The sequence below is a fragment of the Nesoenas mayeri genome, assembly GCF_963082525.1.
Source record: "Nesoenas mayeri genome assembly, chromosome: 2".
Lineage (NCBI taxonomy): Eukaryota > Metazoa > Chordata > Aves > Columbiformes > Columbidae > Nesoenas > Nesoenas mayeri.
The window spans coordinates 71,317,689-71,338,744 of record NC_137543.1 but is presented as its reverse complement, the minus strand read 5'-3'; the positions used below and the strand labels follow the sequence as shown (position 1 = coordinate 71,338,744).

At 39.8% G+C, this 21,056-nt stretch overlaps 1 protein-coding gene across 1 annotated transcript in view; it reads left to right on the top strand.

The window, feature by feature from the left end:
• FHOD3 (formin homology 2 domain containing 3) overlaps positions 1–21,056 on the top strand; it is a gene marked incomplete at both ends in the record, with an annotated part of 379,512 nt that overhangs the window by 32,996 nt on the left and 325,460 nt on the right. The window contains 2 exons of the mRNA XM_080340636.1: positions 1,810–1,916; positions 18,404–18,468. Of these exons, the coding sequence (XP_080196762.1) occupies positions 1,810–1,916; positions 18,404–18,468 (172 nt within the window). The remainder of the gene's footprint in view (positions 1–1,809; positions 1,917–18,403; positions 18,469–21,056) is intronic.

The window sequence follows — 21,056 nt, the reverse complement described above, 5'->3', positions numbered from 1 at the left end:
AGTATTGGTATTCTTTTCTTGCATATATAAATCAGTGATAGGAAACTGTGTGACTAAGTTTCGATATTGATTACCAGATGACAAGCGTGGATGCTTGTCATGCTTTCCTGAACAGCTCCTGGGAACCCATTCTTTGATGGGAACTTAAAAAAGGTAATTCATCAAAGATGGATTCTCATTGTTTTTCTTCCCTACTGTTAAAAAGAGTAGAAAGAAAAAAATACATGGATGTGACAAAGGTTTGTAATTTCCTTTCCTTAAGCCATTGGCTGTTTCAGACCTTGGTTTACCCCCTCGAAGACACATTGGTTGCCTCCCATGGCAGAAGATTGGTATGAAGTGTGATGTTAAATATTTTCTGCTTCCCAAAGTTGCCTTTGCAGCAGGGACATATATTTACATCATCATTGTCACAGTTGCCTTTTGGTAGAGGCATTCAAAGGACTTGTCATCTTGTTTTGCCAAATCTAGAGGAATTAAACACCTTTGTTTGGCAGGTCAGTCTGAAACTGCTGGGCTATCAGACTGGGTTTTGTATCTAGTAGCACAATATATGTGGGACTTGTGATATTTGTGAATTTGGAGCCTACTACAAAAGGAGCCCCAGTGCAGTGTTGACACATGAAGGTCCCCAGCAGACTGTCCAGCTGGGCTTGGTGGTCACACTTTCTGGGCTGGGTTCTCTGAGCAGATGGTCACTTACTCCCTATTGATGTGAGGCAGGACAAACCTGTACTTTCACCTGCCCTTTCGTAAACATTTTCTTGCCCTGGCAAGGCTTTTTTACTCATTCTTTGTGATTTGACACTGGGTTATCTCATGGTGAGAGAGCAGCTCATGTTACTTTCTAGCTCTTCCCTTGGGCTTCTTCAGTTACCCCTCTTGACCCAGTAATTATTTTGTATTCCTGTGCAATAAGTTAGCCAGAGTTTTGAAGTGGACCTTACTAGACCTCCTCCTGTGATGAGCTTCCCATTTAAAAAAAAAAAAAAAGTCAGAAATTTCCTTCAAATCTGGCTTTTTAAACAACTGGAACAATTAATGGAAAACTTGAAGAGTGGGAAGATAGGATGGAAATAGAGGGCTTATGAATTGCTTTCTCCCTCTTCACTGTCATTGCAGGCAGGTTCCTACTTTCAGGTCTGGTCCTTGGTTACCTCCGAACCTTTGTAGGAAGTTGGTATGTGTGCACAGTCCTCCCTCCAGTGCCTTGGAAGGTCTTCGCTGCAAATTCTGATGCAGACTAGGGCCTAGCCCTAAAATGGGAATGCCAGAAAATCTGGGTCTTGGTTGACTGTGCTCCCCCTCACTGCAGGACCTCAGCTCTCGGCTGCTACGCCTTGCACCGTCCCTTGGTTGTGTCCTTGCTCACAGGGGATGTTCATGAAACAGCTGCTTCTTTCTTCCACCTCCATGCAGAGGTCTGCAAATTATACTTAAATGTACTGTAAGAACAATAATTCATATCCTAGATAGATAGGTAAATTAACTTTCCTTCCCTTACAGGATTCTAAAGTCACTGTGATAAAACCCTTTAATCTCCTTCTATATGTTCAAATAAGTAAATTTTTCTGTGTTTGTTGGTTGTATGGATATTGTTGTGACCAAGCATGGTCTAGTGAATATGGATTTGAGATGGCATAAATTTCCAAACAGCACCTATTTTCTTATCTGCTCCCCACATATGATTTGTGTCAGGGACATCTTGTCTGGGAACCTTGAAAATAGCAAGGCAATGGCAGAGGTACATTAGAGAAAATTACTGCTGTAATCTAATGATCTGATTTTTTTTTTTTTTTTTTTTTACAGCTTGATGACTGTACCCTGCAGTTGTCCCACAATGGTACCTATCTGGATCTAGAATCCACACTAGCAGAACAAAGAGATGAATTGGAAGGCTTCCAAGAGGATGCTGGGTGAGTTAGTGTTTACTAAATTTAGATAAATTAGCATATTTGTCCAGAAGCATTGAAGTTTCAGGTGTGTATGTGGTTGACTTGGTATGTTCAGGTCAGCATAGGAACAGAAAAGATAAAATTCTTTCCTCTGTAAGCACATGTGTCTCCCTCCTTTCCATGATTGAAAGTTTTCTGACGCCTCTATCTACGTTCAGTCTTATGGTTTCCCGGAAAGAAGATGGCATACTTTAAGAAATCTATCAAGATGTCCTGACTGGTCTAATAAAAATTTGTAGTTCTTTGGACCTTCATAAATGAGGGTAGCCACTTCTGAGAACTCAGAGATCTTTCTTATATGATAATAGTTTCTTATATGATAATAGTTGGTGTAGAACATTATATTCAATTGGTGCTCCTGAAGTCATAAATGTCATTTCTTTGTGTCTTGAAATTTAAGTCTCCATTTTCTATTCTTGCAGAAAAGACCTGTATTAATTGATTGATTTTTTTTTTTTTTTTTTTAATTTTTTTTTAACTTCTGGAATTGATTTAACCAGCCTGCTGTGTGTGTTTTGTTGTAGTTTTTTGAATATTCTCTTATCTTTCTTTTTTTAATCATTGCTGGCACGTGTGGGTTGCAATGACACAGCTTTCCATAACCAGTCTTTGAGAACTGAAAATGAAAACAAAAGTTAGCATCAATGTGTGTCTGTGTGAATGCATGTATAAAATTTGCATTGTAGAAGGATTTTTTTTCTGAGCCTTTTAGGTGATTGTCTTGTGTAAGATATAAATAAGCATACGGTCTAGAGCTAGTTTTGCTTTGCTGGTTGCTATACTGGACTGGATAGTTGTAATTAATGGGTGTGTTTTGACATGAACTTCATGCATGTGAGTAAAGTAGCTGTGCCAGAAGGAAATTAACTGCATTCTGAATTGGTCAGGGCTTGTTAACACTAAGAAATGCAACCCTTTTGCTTATACTGGTTTCTCTATTTTTTGTGATAGCTGTCTTGCCTTTGGTGAATACTTCTTATGAATTTAAACTGTGACTCTGAAGATTATTTTCTGTGGAGAAGAGTTTTAAATAATATCAATACACATGTGTGTGCATTTGTGTATGTCTTCTTCATACATATCAGTTTTGCTTATGTCTGTTGGATGATAAAGAAACTGTTCTGTCAGAAAGTCATGTTAGAAGAGAGTTCTTCAATAGATAAAGTAACCAATACAGCTCAACTGAGCCTCCCTTCCTATACAAGAGGAGTGTTGCGTATAGAAGTCGAAGTAGTCCTCAGTTTTATACAGAGGTGATAAAAATTGCTGTAAAGAACATAAAGTTCTTATTTCCAGCTAACTTGGTAATCAGTTGAAAGCAAGCAAGATGAAGGAAAAACTTTTGATAGTTTTTGTTTTTTGAAGTAGTATGCATGAGTTTGTTACATTTTTCTTTTCTTTCTATTGATGTCTTCATCATAACTCCAGTAATTTTAACTTCGTTGGTTTTGATACCACATAATGGCATTGCTGAGCAATTCAGCAACCCAGTGACCTGTTGGGTCTTTTCCTGCAAGACTTTGTACTGGAAATGGCAAGCTACCTTCCACCTTGTTTTGATTTCTGCTTCCTTTGGGCACATAAAATCAATGAGGTGGATTGTTCCTGAAATATGATACTAATTTTCTCTGTGGTGGCTATCCTAGGGGGAAAAAAAAAAAAAACAAAACACAACCAAAAACAAACAAAAAACCCAGCACACATGTGGAACTAAGTGTACTGCTTGGACTTGGATGTCTACTGCGTTGTTTTGAGCTTAAAAAATCAGGTTATGGTTTTGTGTACTTTGCATGTGTGCACAGACCCTTCTCTTAATTGTGTAACCTATTGTCAGTTGGGTAATTGCTTCTTCCACTGGCCTAGCCTGCCAGATAATGTGAGGTCTGCTGGGAGGTGCTTCATTCCTCTGCAAAGACAAACAGCAAGGTATGAAACTGGGTGCTAAGGTGCATCACAAAAGCTTGGGCTACAAATTGTTATTGTCATTATCTTTTGAAGTGTGTTTTGTGAAAGGAAAGAGAACACCTGTTGTGTTCTTGTCACATACATAGCCCTCACCTTCACTGGTCTTTACCCTGTTCTCTGAAGTTGTCCCTCTGGTAATGGTGGCTCAGTAGGAAGTGTTGTGTGTTCATGTTTCAGCTGCCCGCCTAAGGTGTGACACTGGGACCAGCTGTGTTAGATGCTGCCATTCACTGTCTCTTGTGACACATCTTTCTTTGTCTTCCCACTACAGCCCTCCTTCAGACTTTGCTTTCCTATCTTTATGATAAAATATGCAAGTGGTGGTAGCTGCAAAAAGCTGAAGTGGTAAGAATGGGAGTAAGGAAGAATGAGGGGTAATTTGGGGAGTAAATCAGTGAGTGAACCACACATGAGCACAAAAAGATGTGTACCCTGCTGCAGAGGGAAGAGGAGGTGATTGTCTGGGTGGATGCTACTCCCCTCAGCAGCTCTTCTGAGGTGCCTGTAGGTACAATTGTTATACTTCCCTCGGATAATCCTAGCTTGTGCCTAACCTGCAGTGCAGGGATTGTGCTTTAACTTGCTTATTAATGAGGCTGAGGTGTTTGGTTCCCTCTCCCCTACCTGCACATACCAAATAATTCACAGGCTGGAGCCCTGAGCTCCTAGTGCTTTGTTCTGCAGTGGTGGATGCAGCTCAGTGAAGTACAAAACCTTGCATTTAGGAGTAACTAGCTAGAGGATGAGCAAGTACTGGTCAGGCAGAAAAACCAAGAAAAGGGGGAACACCTGAATTGTCAGCAACTTGGCAGGAAAGGATCTGACATTTTTTGGAAACTGTGAGTTGAAAGCAAATCGGTGATAATGGTGCTGTGAAAAAGGTAAAGGATGTCCTAGGATGTAAAGCAGGAAGTTAGCCAGTGAAATGTAATGAACTTGGTGTCTTCAGTACTGGTGAGGATTCAGCTACATCTCTGAATCCCATTTTTGTCTATGTTTTGTGAGACAAAGGGAAGAAAATAACAATATCAGGCAGAACTTCAGAAATCCATGTGATAGCTTTTCTGTATAACTTGGTAACATCATAACATCAGGGTAAATGTAACTTCTATGATGTTTTCCAGAAAAAGAGAATATTCTAAACATAGGATAATGAATGCAGTCAGGAACATCTCCCTCCATCCCGGTTTTCTAGCAAACTAAACTCCATTCTTGGGCCTTGCAGCTCTGATCTCTCACCCCTGAAGAGCCCAAGCAGCTGAGCTGGAATGCTCCTGAGCTGGAGCTGCTGGCTGCGGATGGTGGGGACTGAGCAGCAGCCTGTTGCCCGGGAGAGGCTGTTCACAGAAACCACTTAGTCTCTCTCTCTTTCTCTCTGGGTCATTTCAAGGTCCTGCTCTTAATCTTCAAAGCTTTTAATTTTCAGAGATTAGGCTACCTCTCTGCCCTGCCAAGGCTGCTGTGCTCATCAGGGTCACTGAAGCTTGCTGAACTCTCAATGACGGATTTAGTTGCTGGATATTCGTGGCATTTTTAAAATTTTAGGTCTTAAACTGTGGAAACACCTAGTATGAGTGACCAGCGTGTCCTGCAATCTAGCAGTTTTCAGCATCTTTTTACCAAATGTTCATGTTTGCCTAGGCAAAAGTGTGAAGATTATGATTTTTAATTTTTTTTTAAACACACTGCTGATAGGAGACTTGTAGATAAATAAATAAACCATGCAGGAAACACAGTCTTACAAATTTTTGTTGGTCTGAGAGGCTGCAGGCATCTCTTTCCTCTTTGAATGACTGGATGAGCAGAGTGAAAAAGGATTTTTCTTCAAAAGGAAGGAGGGTGGTGGCAGTTACGTTGGAGGTTTATGACGTGTATCTGTAAATAACAGGTATAATAAGCTCATGTAGTCATACACAATTTCAAATGAATTATCTTCTTTTACTGAATATGATGAAAAGAGGCTTTTAGTAGTAGCTATCCACTCCAGCACAATCTAAACTTCTGTTTAGGGGAGGAGAAAACTCAACACATGTGCTGCCTTAGCCTGCATGGCTAACTCTGAGCAAAACTTGGACAGGGATGGGACTGGGACTGTTTTCCTGTGTCCACAACTCTCGCTGCTGCTATTTGGACCTTTGGGAATAGATTTGAGAGAATTGGTTTGTTTTTATATGGTGTAGTGTGGTGTGTTTTTTGTTGTTGTGTCGTTGTTGTTGTTGTTCTCTTTCTTTTCAAGTCTGGCATGCATTCGTGGTTGGTTTGGGTTTTTTTGTATGTGTGTGGCTTTAATTGTTGGGTTTTGTTAGTTTGGTTTTTGATTTTTCTTTCCTTGCAACACAAGTTTCTTTGTGGATGCTTAATTGTGTGATGAGGTAACGTGGAGGTAGTCTAGGTGGGCTGGATGTTTTGTTGAACTGTCCATGACAGGTAAATGCTTTTTTCCTTTGTTTACTTGTGATTTTATAGAGACAGCAAGAATTGTGAAGAAGTTTATGTGTTTAAATTACCATATGATTGCTCAAGTTCTTTTTATGGGCATGTCTTAACAGGACCTAATGGTAGCCCACAAGGTAATGCAGTCTGAAACTGCAGAACACAAAAGCTTCTTCAGACGGTGCGCTGCAAGCAATGGAGATTTCCTCAGGGAATACTTTTTCAAAATTTCTGTTCAGCAGATTGTTTTAAAGTACTTTTGACAAATCACCTCAGCACTGATGTTTTTGCATTCCTTCTGGATGACCTGTCCCAAACCATTTTTGCTGGGTGAGTCCCATTTAAACTGGATGCCAGACATTTTCCCTCTTGATGCTGCTGTTCATTCTGGGCTCGATTTGGATTCTGTTTGAGGGCAATGGAGTCTGGCAGAGATCTTTAATATTATTTTCCTGCTTAGGTACTATATTTTTTGCTGGCTTAGACTTTTTGGTTAGCACAATTGTGAGAATGAAAACTTTTCATCCCTTTTTTTTACGTGAGGAAGTTTGGGACACATTTGAAGGTTAACTTGGGTTTCATCTAATAAAAATGAAGAGGCTCATTTCTTGAAGCAGTACAGCAACCTAACTGACTTTTTTATTATTGGTTTGGACAGTGTATTTTTATTAGTTCACTGTTGGAAGATGGTTTGAACTTATGACAGCTTTCTCTCCGTGTTTTATGTTGATGTTGTTTCCATAATGGTTCTCAGTCCCAACAGCAAGAAAAATAAGGGATGTGCCTGAGGGAGATTGTCATGTTGTTGCTGCAAATAGTAGGGCCTGTGGTTCCTCATTGCAATGATTTACTTATGTTTTGAAAAATGCATTATTTCATCTGAATATTTTGATTTCTGACCAAGTGCTGAATCTGAAAAATGTAATGGATGGTGACAAAAACATTCATCAAAGAAAAAACAAACAAAACCCCAAACAAAAAACAAAATCCCACCAAAAAAAACCCAAAACAAAGAAAGCAAACAAACCCCAACAATAACAACAAAACACAACCCCTCAATACTCCAAAATCACCAAACTGAAAAACCTCAACAAAACCCAAACAAACAAACAAAGCCCAATCAAGACAAACTTCTTGCTATCAAGAAGACTGAATTAGTTTGGGAAACCAGTGCATACTTAGAGCAAGTGGGGAGTGGAAGCCTTTCTTGTGTTTTGTTTAAGGTGCTCTTAATATGTCACATACCATCATCCATACGTATCCATGTGCAAGGACCAGAAAGGCTCAGAGCTGTAGAGGAACTTGATGTTGTGTGAGACTGAGCCATGGAGTGACCTGAATGATGCTGCTTTTGATCACTGTGCTATTAGGCCTTGAACAGCCTGGTGTGTTCAAGGATTTCCCTAGTGAGACCCTCCTGCTGTCTCTCGTGCGCTTTGGTTAGAGTCCAGATGTATCCAGGTTGTCATACAGCTCAGAGGTTATGGTAAATTTTGGAAGGTAGAAGACTCTCTACAGAGTAGCAGTATTCCAGTCTGAAATGTATCAGATTAAAATGTTAAACCATGTTTTAAAGTGAATGATTAGCTAAAGCTTAACTGTTGCAAAATAAATGGCCATAAAGATTAAGTTTTCACCTTTCTAATGAAATAAATCGTTTTTCTGGATGGTTAAGGTGGTGCTTTATTAATTCCCACACTCCCAAAGTTTGAGGACAACAGCTATTACTACCCCTGTTTTCAAAACTTTGTGCAGCTTTTCAATTCCTTAATTTTTAATACTAATAAAATGTCTTTGTTTATAGAAGAAAAAATCATTAGATAGAATGTTGAAATTAATCTTTAGGTGGAACTGTAGAAATTTGTTGTTGTAGTTATCTTGCGATATTCCTTGACAGTAAAATAAAATAAGACGTCCCATACTCTTTCCCTGCCTCAGAGCAACAGGCAAGGCATCTCTGGGCATTCATGCTTCCAGAGCATGTAATCAAGAATAATTAAGCAAATGTGCATTTATTTCATAGAGCCTGACAAATGAGACATGTGACTCTTAAGAATGTGTCCTTGAAGTAGCATGGAGGTAATTAACACTTTAGTGTTCCACCACACAAATTATAGATCAGTTGTGCGGTAAGGTTTTCTTGTCAGTGGATCTTGGCAAGATATCTTGTGAAGGTGATGGTTGTCAAATTAAGCTTTTCTACTAGTAGTAAAATACTACTACTTTTGTAGTTAAAGAATGGATTCAATTGTGTGAATGTAAAATGTATTTAGAAAACAAGTATCTGAATAAATAATAGCAAACTTGAATAAACTTTATTGCAGACCAAGGCCTGTTTTCTCATGTCTTCTCAGTTTTAAAGCTTGGCTTGGTGGTATGGATGTAAACATCTTCTGCAGATATCTAGGTCAGAGACTACAAAGTCACTCTGCTCACATCGGAAGTCATAAAAAATCTGTGGTCACCCAATTTGGTGGGCTGACCAGGAGGGAGCCTGGAGGGTGGCAGTAAGCACAGAAATTGCAGTGATCAGAATCGTCTGTGGTCTGTATTTGAATCACAGAATATCCTAGGTTGGAAGGAACACAAAAGGATCACAAAGTCTGACTCATATCCATGCATAGGCTAACCCCAAAATTCACACCATTTAAGCCGCAGGACATCAAACGGGGGTTCAGTCAATGCACCTTAGAACTTAATTCCTGTCAAGGCAGAGAACCTGCAGGCAAGTGGCTTTCAGAAAAGTTATGAGAGGCTGTGCAGTCTCTCCTTCATTGGTGTGCTGACATGCCCTTCAAAGGGAAGCAGAGTTGGTTTTGCTCTTCTCCCAGTCTTCCAAGCTGTGCGGTGCTGCTTCTAACTGAGAAGCAGACAGTGTCCACAGGGGCATCTTCCCTGGGTTGGAGGAGGAGGCAGGTCATTGTTTCATGAGCTCTTTCCCCTTTGCATGGTTTTGGTTTTGGGAGAGTGGGAGTCTGGAACTGACAGACCTGACCTGAGGTAGGTCATGGGCAACTCTTGGAGTTAATGCTTGTGAAATGTGAAGGGACCCAGTCATCTTAACCCATGTACCTGAGAGTGGCATCAAAAACTCATGGAGGCTTTTGGAGTGTTGGGCAGCACATCAGATCTCAAGCACTAAAATGTTCTGTGGTCTGATTTTTGTCTTGTGGATTTTTTTTTTTTTTTTTGGTAAGGGTGTTTTTCTGTTGGGCTTTTGTGAGAGTTTGAATCGTGATTTTATAGCTTGTGGTTGTCAATACTGAAACAGCTGTCTCTCCTCCTCCCCTGCTTTGCCCAAGAGTTTACTCATAAGTCTCTGTTGTCAAGGGGAAAAATCTACATCTATACAAAGGCATCTATGGAAACATTTGAAGATTTGCTATTTTTGAATTTTAGTGATTACCACTGGCAAATGAATGCAATAAGAGTGCTTTTCTTAAAAAATGACTCCCAGTGCAAAATGTGTTGCAAAATTACTGTTGTGCTTAGCTCTCTCCCAGCCCATTATGTACCAAATAAAGTGCCAGGCCAAAAAGTGGGTGAATAATTCTTAAAAGTTTTTCCTAGGACAACCTTCAAGATAGTCTAATTTGGCATTCAGGTTTACATGTGAAAATAGAGCTGAGTCCAATATTTCAGAGTAGAAATTTAAATAAAAGCAGCATATAGAAACAGCTAATGCCAGATGTTTTATTTAAAAACATTTAATTTTATTAACATTGAAGCTCCTTAATAGCTGTGTTTGCACTCTGCCCTCCTTGTTGATGATGAGGTTATAAGCCAAGTGAGCAGCTCTCAAGGCTTGGAAATGTGTTTCTCTTCAGCTGGTGAGGAGGAAATCCTTTCCTTTCTCCATAAACAGATCATCTGCGAGACTTTAGGTAGAGCTGCCAGAAAGTGCTGTAGGACCGTCCTGAACTCGCCTCCTGTTGCAAGTAAAACCATCGACTTGAGGATCTAAACCTAGAACCCTCCCACTGCTGGGTGCACCCGCTGTCTGCCGGTGCAGCTTCCAAACGGCTGCAGAATTGCAGTGGAATTGCCCCAAGCGTGCAGGCAGCCAAATGAGTTTGTGCTGTGTAATTAGTAAAAGCTGTGAACTTGTTACACTTCCTATTCCACAGCAACTATTCATGTGTGTGCTCCTGCTCTGTGGTGAACACAAAAGTAGACTTGTATAGGCAAGCTCACGCTCTGTTTATCCCATGGGAGTTAATCTGTCTGTGTGCTTGGTGTGTGTGTGTGTGTGTTTGTTTTATCACTGACTAAACTGAGGTAGTAATCCACTTCTGATAAAAATAATTGTCTCCAGTTTAACCTCCAGTGGTGAACTAACAGCTTAAACCTCTGCAAATCTGTGACTAGCCCAGGATCTCCAGTAACGAAGCTGTGAAAAATAGTGACCTCTGCCAGGGTTAAGACCACATCAGTACAGTAAAATATTAATTTATTTCACGTTTGCTACTCAGTAACTGTGCTTGCTAGCAAGAGGCATTGATGGTCTAACAATAAATGCAAATCCCATTTCCTAAATTGAATTAACATGGAGAAATAAGTGGCCTGAGGGAAAAGCATTTTGTTTTAAGAGCTTGTATGTCAAGCTCTGAAGGAACCCTCGCCAAATATGATAATGATGGAAAATTTCCAAAAAGCAGACAGAGACCCTAGAAAGCATATTGATCAATGCAAAGTAGAATTTATTTTCATATACTTACATACACAAATACATGTCCTACTGCAAAGTAGGACAGTTTTAAAATAGCCCTTGCTGAGTCTAGTTAAACTGACCACATGCTGAGAAAGAGCATAATTGACCAATTAATCCAGTAGGACGTCACTTTCAAGTGTGTTCTGTGTTGCGTTGGGAAATCTCTTCTTCAGCTTATCTTTTCAGTGTCATCAATTACAGTGGAAAATTGTAAAAGATAGGGGTTTTTTTCCTCAAGATATTAGAAAATGATTTCTAGTAGAAGGGAAAAGTTTATGAAAAACTATTAGAACTACTTCTTCCAAACAGTTTAAGTCAGTTTTATTATTTTAATTATGAAAATATTGGAGCTCTTTTTGATACTATGAGTTAGAATCTTTGTGAGAATGAAGTGATTGTGCAGGTCCCCTTTGCTTCTGCTCTGTGACTCTGGAATTTTTCTAACGGAGATGATCTGACACTTTGTTCTCCTGGAACTCGAACTGTGGGTCCCATGATGTGACTGAGAGTGCCAGAGGAACCCTTTGCCTGAAGAGGTAGAAGCATCAAGTGATCCAGCTGAGGGAGATTCATTTATTTTATTTTCCTCCTTGCCCCTCTGTCCTGTAGGTTTCCAGTACTGATTATTTTTTTTTAATTATTTTTTTCCTCCAAGGCGTCTGTTGATCCAAGTGCAAGGAGATTTTAAATGAAAACCCAAATATAACATGAACTTCAAAGTGTGGGTGATAGCAAAACCACATGACCAGAAGTTATGCAGTGTAAAGATGCTTGGGAGGAACGTGCAGCCAGAGTCTGAGAGCTACTGACGGTGGTGGGAAATATATAAAGTAGGAACTGATAAGCACTGGTCAAGTGACATGTCATTTCTGCAGAAGAATGTGATGCAAAGTTGAAAAGAAGTGAGAAAATAAGCCTCTTGTTTGTGTTTTACCTTGAAGCAATATCATTGTTAATATAGCACTACTAATGCAAATCTCTTCACCATTTGTTAGCTCATAAAGTTGGTGTCATCTTAATGCAAAAATATATGATGGAGATTGAAGTGATGATGCCATCAGTGTTTCACAAAATGACAGGATAAACTTCCTGCTGAAAACAATTATATATGGATTGAACTTTTGGAGTGGCAAGGGACACAGCTTTGTTCATTATTAAGGAACACTCTTGAAAAATGGTCACTTACTGACCGGAGAGGCAGAAGTAAGCCCTTAAATATTTTAGGAGCTCTTAGAAGGTAATTGTTTTAATGTGTGGAAATTGAGCAATTGACAACTGAGAAATAACCAGCATGATGATTCAGAAAGTAGGGGAAAAGGGTGGGAAGGGGATTCTGATTTTCCAGCTTCTGATGTTTGCTTGCACAGAAACTACTAAAAAGGACAAATGGAACAAATGTTCCCCCATTTTAATTTGCTTCATTTTGCAGTATGTGAAAGTGATTCATTGTCTTCTGGCAAAAATCATTGCCTTGTGGTAAGGTACACAGAAGTCTCCACCCAGACGTTCACCGACATATACTGAAAATACATTAGTAATAAATAATTAGGTACTATTGATGTGGCTTATGAGGCATCCTTGGTGAATCTCTTGAATGTTTTGTTCAACCCTTTTGAGTTTCTTGTTTTCTTCCCTCTTCTTCTTCCATCCTGTTTATTTTCTATTTAAAAGGGGGAAGAAAAAGATGGAAACTCTGCCTGGCAAACACTGTGCTTAGGAAGAGTAGGTGGGTGTAAAAGCCCAGCACCTCACAGCGACAGTCTGTATTTTGTCCTTATTTGCAGAGTTACATAGGCAAATGTGCGTCACCCGTGGTACTCATCCTCTCACTGGCATTCACATGTAACTTTTTGCATGGTATATCGGTTGTTAGCAGAGAATAAGGCAGTTAATTGTTAAATTCATGTTGGCAGAGACCATGACACTGGAATAATCCACAGGGGAAAAATCTTGTACAAGTCTCAGCATACTTTGTTCCTTTGCATACTGTTGTTTACACTGGTAATATGCAAGGTTTTGCCTGCTCAGTTTTTGTTTAGGGAATATGCAGTTGGGATTACTTTTACCTGGATTAGTCAAATTTTAATTATTTTTATTTTTTTATGAAGTGTGAACAGACATCTGAATAGTTCGTTTCTTTTTGTCTACTCATGTCAAATGGTGGTTCTTCAGTAAGTGTGTTATGGTCCAGGAATGCTCTGAATAAAACCACTATGATAAATAACTAGATGACTTGCAAATGTATCGCAAGAACAGGATGCAGACACATTCTGACTTCATGCTAAATTTTTAGATGGAAAAAACTGAGGTGAGAAAGGGAATTCTACTGACTTCATTTTAAAATGAGTGCGTTTGCCTCCAACTACCTGTCATTTACCAGAAAGGGTTAGTAGTGCTGTGAGCTATTCAAAGTGTATTGGAGGTGAATCTTGGCATTTAAAAGACTTTTAAAAATGTATTTTATTTCCTGAGCTCCTTTGTTTCCATTATTCAATGGGAACAACATGAACTTGAACATGATAGTTGGATTGTTGGATGATGATCTGTGAAGAACTTCAAAAAGGTTATTTGTTTGGATAAGATCTGCAGATGACTTTCAGAGAGATTCTTAATTCCTCTCTCCATGCATGAGTGTGCTCTTGCACCCTTTCAAAAGATTTGGCTTTTATACAATGTTTTCTTTCAATGTCAGAATTTTATTGTTTTGCATCTTTTTGAGTCTGCAATTGAAAGGAGAAGCATATTATATCGAAACTGCAACTTAACTGTATCTTAACAGTTTTAAAATCAAAGCCTAGGGTTTTTGCTGTCTTATTAATAGCAGGTTAAGAAACACTTGCCTTATTCTGTGTGTGTGCTGGCTTGCAGATCTTTTTGAGGGCAAACCTGATAGACTCATGTGCTTGAAGTCTGGCAAAAATTTCATCCGTAATGCATTCAACAAGGAATAGTTGTTTTTTCCACTGCTGGTGTGGAGTACCTTAAACCATGAAGTGACTGACTGTGGGGCAATAACCCATTGCAGAAGCATTTTTCACTCCTTGAAAACTGTGTACAAGTGAAGATATAAATGCATAGGTGCTGAAATGAAAAAGGTGAAAGCCAGTTGCAAAAATAATGCGCTTTAGAGCGTGTCTGTTGCCGCACATTGGCTTCTGGTCGCATGTGGTTATTCAGGCTGCTCTTGTGGGAGTCCGTGGCTTCTTCTTGATCTTAGGGATTGTTGTTGAATGCTGTTCTCATTAAGCTACTACTCCTGAAAAACATGGATGTGATTATTGGAGAAGGTTGATGGTCCACCAAGAAACCTGACTACTATGAGAGGCTGTAACAAAATATGAAGCATGTGTTAAGCATGTGTACTTTGACAGCTTTCCACAAAGAGCAGCGTCTGTGCTAGGTAGGTTTTCCTAACAGTTAGTTGTTACATCAGGCAGAAGTAAATGCGAAATTATTATAGGATAAATTGTCAGGTTAGGCTGGCTTTAAATGCTGTCCGAGTCTGAAAACATTTTTAAAGTTACTAAGTTGAGGTTGCTTTTCATCCAGCCTATGCCCTTTTTGGCATAAACAGAAAACAACCCATGGTGTTGGTTTGGCTTGAATCAGTAACCCAGCATGTTTGCTTTGCTGATTATTTCGAGAGGGGCTTGGGGCAAGGTAAACTGATGCCTGGTTGATCTGATACTGCCTGATTCAGAGCCCATAAAATCGGCTTCTTGATGTGAGCATTCGCAGCCTAGTTTACTGGGGTCTTGGCTGATCATCTTTTAGAAGTGCCTGTAATTCAAAGTACTCCAGGCTTCATGATCCTTTTTGTAATCTCTGCTTTTTCATAGCAACACTACCTCTCTGAGATCTCTTCTCCCATAGTACTCTGGTCCTCATTTTCATTTTTCTTCTCCTTTCTTGGAATAAGCAGATGGACCTCAAACTTGCAGGTTCCAAGTGCTCCCACAGAAAATATATGCTGGTACTGTGTAATGCCATACAATATTTTCTTGGTTTTGTATGTGTTTATTTGTCAGCCCTACAGCAATATCTGAAAATCAATATCCTTCTCTTCCTGTTCTGTAGCTGTGGGCAGAGGTGTTCACATACAGGTTTGCACAGCTCAGACTGCAGTGTGGTTTTATTCTTCTCTAGTCAGCCTTGCTGTGGAGCCCAAGGATCTTGCATTTGCTTTAATAGTCATATATGTGCTGACTCTTCTATACCATTGTTATGTTATTTTTTCCTCATGTTCCAGTGCTATAGAGGATGTCTAGCTGATGTTTTTCTGCAAGTCTTAAGCCTCACTCCTCTTCTTCTCCCCATCTGGTAGTTTAGAGGAGCAAAAGTATGATCACACAATGGTCAGAGAAGAGAAATTGTATGGAGAGCACAGAGTGGAAGGCATACCCATGGGTGATGCAGGTTGGCAGGGCTTGCAAAATCTGTTGGTGTTCCTTGCTCAGAGAAGGTCTGAGTAAATTTGTAATTAAGTTTGCTCCCACTGTCGTGGGCAGCCTGCAGAGCAATGGGCCACCTGTGAGGCCGCAGCAGGCAGAATGTCCATGCTTTCCTTTCAGTAACAAATACATTTTGCTTTCTTATAATTGAAACTCCTCCCTGTAAGTCAACAATCTGTTTTTTGGAGGGGAGGGGAAGGTATATTTGCTTGGAGACCAATTTAACTAGAAATTTAACTGGATGTCTTTGTCGCTACATGTCATCTCCTTATTTTTGAAGTCTTGTTCTTCTGGTCAAGTGTTTGATTCAGAGAGAAAGATAAAATTTACAGCTACTTGTGATATTTTACTGTAGGTTGTATTCTGAAGAATAATAATGGCATAGTAATAAACAACTGTTTGTTTTTTGCCCCTCACATCTACTAATTTTTAGTCTATACACCCCTTAAAATCACCTGTGTCAGCCTTTTGTGAGAACTTTGCAGTGCTCAAGTGTCATCAGTGTTTTTAAGGGCTCAACATAGATCCAAGTCCTATGAGAAGCAGGAGAAGGGCAGTTGGCACAGTCCTTGTTTTGCAGATGGGGGATGCAAGATACAGAGAAACTAAACTCACGTCCTCAGAGTAACTGAGGTCTGGCTTTTAATGTGGCACATGGGCACCTCTCTGGAGTTCTGCCTTCCTTGCTCACAACTGTGCAGGGAAGCTGTGGCTACAGGGAAATTGAAAATGAGTCGTCCTTTGTCCCAGATGGAGACCTTAATTCCCAGATTTGTTCCTGTTTTGTTTCCATAGGAGAGATTTCTTCCTTTTGTCTCAAATACTAATGGAGGGAGAGAGGTTTAGAAATGCTCTATTTTATTCTCTTTCAAAGCAGCACAGTGTACCCTAGTAGAATATAACTCTTGTGTAAGCGAGGAGATACAAGAGATGCTCATGTTAGTATTTTAAGTTTGCTACTCTGTCAAAAATTGCTCAGGCCCTTGGCAAATTAACTATTCCAGAGGAGTCCTGTGGGAAAGGGCAGCCATTGTCAATCTGCAGGATGTGAGAGCAGGCAAAGGTTGTGTCCAAGTGAATAAACGGGAGGAGTGTAGGTGGGCAGAGACTTAGTCTGAAACCTGGAGTTGCTCCAGGAAACTTTGAAATCCAGACTGCAGAAAACTCTTGTGGCAGAACTGCATGTTGCTGCTTGGCACTTCAAAAGACCTGCAAACCACCTGCAGCATTAAGTTCACAGTTTTCCTGATTTATCCTAATGCTGCTCAAGCAGACCCTTCAAAGAACAATTTCATTTAGAGCTGATATACTTTAGGATTTCTTTTTTAAACCTGTAGAGAAAAGTTGCTGTTCTGAAACTGGAATTGAGTCCTTTATTACCAGGTACCATAGTTTCACATTTTTTCAGATGGTTAATTTGTGGATCTGGTGTGTTCTGTGTGGTGGGGTTGGTTGGTTTGTTTGTTTGTTTTAAATACATTCTTCTGGAAGTGATATTTTTTTTTCTTGAAATATTTGTCGCTGCTTCACTGACTTGCTTTCCTCTGCAAAATTTTTTGGGGAGTTGGTATTAGACAGGTTCTGTTCTTATTGAAATAAATGAAAATATATTTTTGTTCCTCAAACAGCTGTGGGCAAGAATATAGAAAAGTGGGGAAGAACCTTTGTCTGGAAAATAGTTGTGTTTGTTCTGAGGTAGTTAAAGCCAGTGGGAAATTCTGCTGAGTGTCTGTGCAAAAGGGTTGGCCTTGAAATCTTTCAGCAGAATCATAATTCATATAACTGAGGAACATTGTGCTGGTTTTGAATTTGTATCTAGAAGTGGGTCTAGGGTTCACGTGATACAAATTAAGCTGCATCTGAATGTGTTCTAAAAACATCTTTGCTTCTTGCATGTTTTCATATGATAAATTCACAGAATCACAGAAGGGTTGAGGTTGGAAGGGACCTCTGGACGTCATCTGGTCCAACCAACCACCCTGCTCAAGCAGGGCTGCCTAGAGCTGGTTGTCCAAGAATTGTATGTATAGTTTCAGAGAAAAGAGTGAGAATATGCTGCTGTACAAATGCAAGGCATTTGGCTTTTCTTACTTTCCTGCCTTCCATCAAATGAGCTGTTTTGGTGCAGAAGCCCAGGTGCTGGCTGTGTCCTGGTGCCAGTTTGCAGGTGGAGAGCCTAGAAATCAAAAATGGTGCTCTTGTCCAGGTTGAAAAGATGCATCTAATAGTAATTTGTCTGAAGAACAAATGAGAAATGTAGCAGCTAATTGAGATAGTCATTCAGTTTAAGACCAGAGTGAAATCAGGACAGTGCCAGAGTGAAAGAAAACTCAATTTTGCCTTGCTGCATGAAAACCAGATCTTTTTTTGTGCTTTCAAGACCTGTTAGGGTACAAGAGCAGACTTGTGAAAGTGTAAGAAATCTCTTGTTTGACCTTGCAATTTCTTTTCATGCTTTACTATGCTTAGCTTCAAAATATTTCTGTGAAAATCAAAATGTGTTGTCATCACTTGATACTTCTCTAATAGGGATCTCTAGTCCTTGTGGTGGGCTGGCCTTGGCCAGCTGTCCACCTAGCTGTTCTCTTCCCTCCTTATCTTCAGCGGAACAGAGGGATAGTAACGTGAAAAAGCTCATTCATTGAGATACAGATGGGGAGATCACTTACCAATTACTGTCATAGGCAAAACAAGCTTGACTTGCAAAAAATTTATTTATTGCCAATTAAAATAGTGTTGGATGATGGGAAACAGACATAACTTGTAATACCTTCCCCCACCACCCCACTCCCTACCCAGTTTTCCCTAGGCTCAACTTTACTCCTTCATTCCCAACTCCTCTGCCTCTTCCCTGCACCTTATATATTTCTCTTCTGTTCTCTTTTTAGGAGGGGCAAGAAGCACAGTATAATTCTGAGGACCCAGCTGTCGGTGAGAGTCCATGCTTGCATTGGTAAGTGAAGTTCCACTTGCCTGAAAGAGAGCAAATAAACAGAATCCATCCCTGAGAAACAAATCTGGAGAGTATGAATCAGGATTGCTGTCTTCCAACTTAGGGATCATGGCAAATAAATAGATTTCTTCGTTGCGTTTGTTGTATGCTAAAATTAGCTTATATTACTTACATTACTCTTAAAGTATGTTATACAGCAAAGTATAGAATTTGATAGTGAAGTGTGATGGTTGGGGTGCTTTGGAGAATCTTGGATTATCTGTCTTGCCACAGCCTTTGTGTGTGCCTGAACAAGACTCTGTTCTGAATTTGGAAGGGGATCTGAAGAGTTGTTGACTGACAGCTAACTACTGTATTTTAATAGTCTGTAATGTTTATTACTTCACATCTTGCAGATTGTGGCCGTGTATTTGTCATTATGACAGTGTCAGTGCCTTAAAAACCTTGGTTAAAACAATGCTGTCACAAGTAAAAGTCTAATCAGAGTCATAATGCACGTCCTGTAAAAGCTTTAAGGTTGCATAAATGGAGGCTGATGTGCTATGATGGCATTAATATGTTCTCCAGCATTCTGCAGAGCAGTGTGCTTCACTGAGTGTTAGTGGCAAAGCTAGCGCTCATATTCTAGATGCTAGATGTTATGGGTGGCTGCTTTAAAAAAAATAAAAGCAATCCTGTGTGTATGTGCCACAGTTGCCATTTTATTTTTGACTTCTCTATAGCAGATTCAACATCGTCATGTTTAGCTTGTAGTTGGTCTTGTTTAAAGAGATCATAGCTGAAACATTGGAATATAGATACTTTTCTTAAAAGGAAGAGGAGTTAGTTTAGATTTTATATTTTTTCTGCAGTGCTACTTCTATTGGAGGATTCAGTCTTTAAATGCAACTAAACGTCTTTCCCCCGCCCTCAGGACATGTTATGAAACAACCTTTCTGGGAATTGGAACTGAGCATAAGCAACCTACAGCATTCCTCGAATACCTCCCATTGAGAGTGATCTCTAGGCTGCCTCACACTGGAACAAATTCTTCTCTACTACCATTGGCTTGAGGAAGTACAGTAGAGCAGGTCTGCGTGTTAAGGAGAAACAGCGATGCAGCAAAGGCTACGCTGATTTTATAAATGTGAATGAAATTAAGAACAGCTTGGAGAAGCCTGTTCTTGTTAGGTCTGGGAATATGTTTGGCAAAACAGACAAGTGTAGCAAGGCAAGATTTCATATGTTTCCTGGATTGAGATTTGTAAAAACAGTTTTCATGTAAAAAATTTTCGTCCAGGTTCCAGCTATCGAGGAACTGGAGCACACCACGTCCTGAGCTTCAATATGTGGTTGCTTTGTTGTTATCTGTTCGCATTCAGCCTCACTGTGGGCATTTAGGTGTGTATTACTGTGCATGTATTTTAATTGTTCTTGTACGAAAGCGTGTACGAAGGTGCTGTTACTCTCTGGCATCAGTAATGCGTTCATCGGTGAGTACAGTGGAAGTCAGGCTGCAAAACTTGAGTCTAGATTTCAAACTCCTAGAGCCGGGAGGTGTGTTTGGATATGGGCTTTTGGCTTGGTTTGTTACAGGCAGAAAAGCCAAATGCAAGATCTGGTTTTAATTTCCAAACCCATTGCTGAAGTTTAGATTTCTAGGATAAGCTTTTGTTTCAGTCTGTAGCTTGATGTAATGTAGTTCCTTTTCTCTTTCATTTCTACGTATCAAATCTATCTTATTTTGGGATGCGATAGATTAGGGGAGTCGGGGTTTCTCTGCAGTTCTTAGCACTGGCTTAATTTGGTGACCTGTGCTCAGTAGTTAAACTTCTCACAGAACAGAAGGGTTGTTTCACTGTCACAGTGAGTACTTCTCTTCATTTTTTGTGTCCTTTTGCATCAGCTGCCTGTTAACATCTTTTTTCAAATATAAGCATTAGGTTTTGAGGTTAAAAGATGGGTTATGTATTTGGAGCAGAAGCCAGGAGCTAGAGCAATCTGAGATGGTGTTATGTGGAATAAAACTGTTTTGCTTTGGCTATTTTCTTTCAGTCTTCACAATATCGTTGGAAAGCATTATGGTTAGCAATGTTACTGACTGCAAAGTAGCTAGCAAGGTAGCTGGGAGTGCTGTATGAGAAGATGTGGTTTGTTCCATGGTGCCCTTGCCACAGAACCCCCTCTCATCTTTGCATTCAAGGTTTTACTTTGCTCTGAAGAGCTGAGGGGTGGGGTGTAAAGAAAATAGCTTTCCTTTCATAAACTCTTCTGTTTGCAAGTTGGACCAATATTTTTTTTTTTCTCCTCCCTAATGTGTTGTACTTTTAAATTGTGGCAAATACACAAATGTTTATGTTCAGATGTCCAGATAGAGTTTTCCATCATTAGTGACTTCATATCTCCAGGGAATTCATTGAGCTTTAGTGTCAGAAGATATATATCCTAATAGGATATAGGCTGATATTTTATGAGACTTGAGAAGCAAGTCCCATGTTAAGTGAGTTGGGTTTGTTTGGTTTTAAGCAAGGCTGGGAAGGAATAAAGCTTAATAATTTGAGTGTGGAAGTTACTAGTGAATGGTATTTTCTGCCCTATTGCATGCCAGT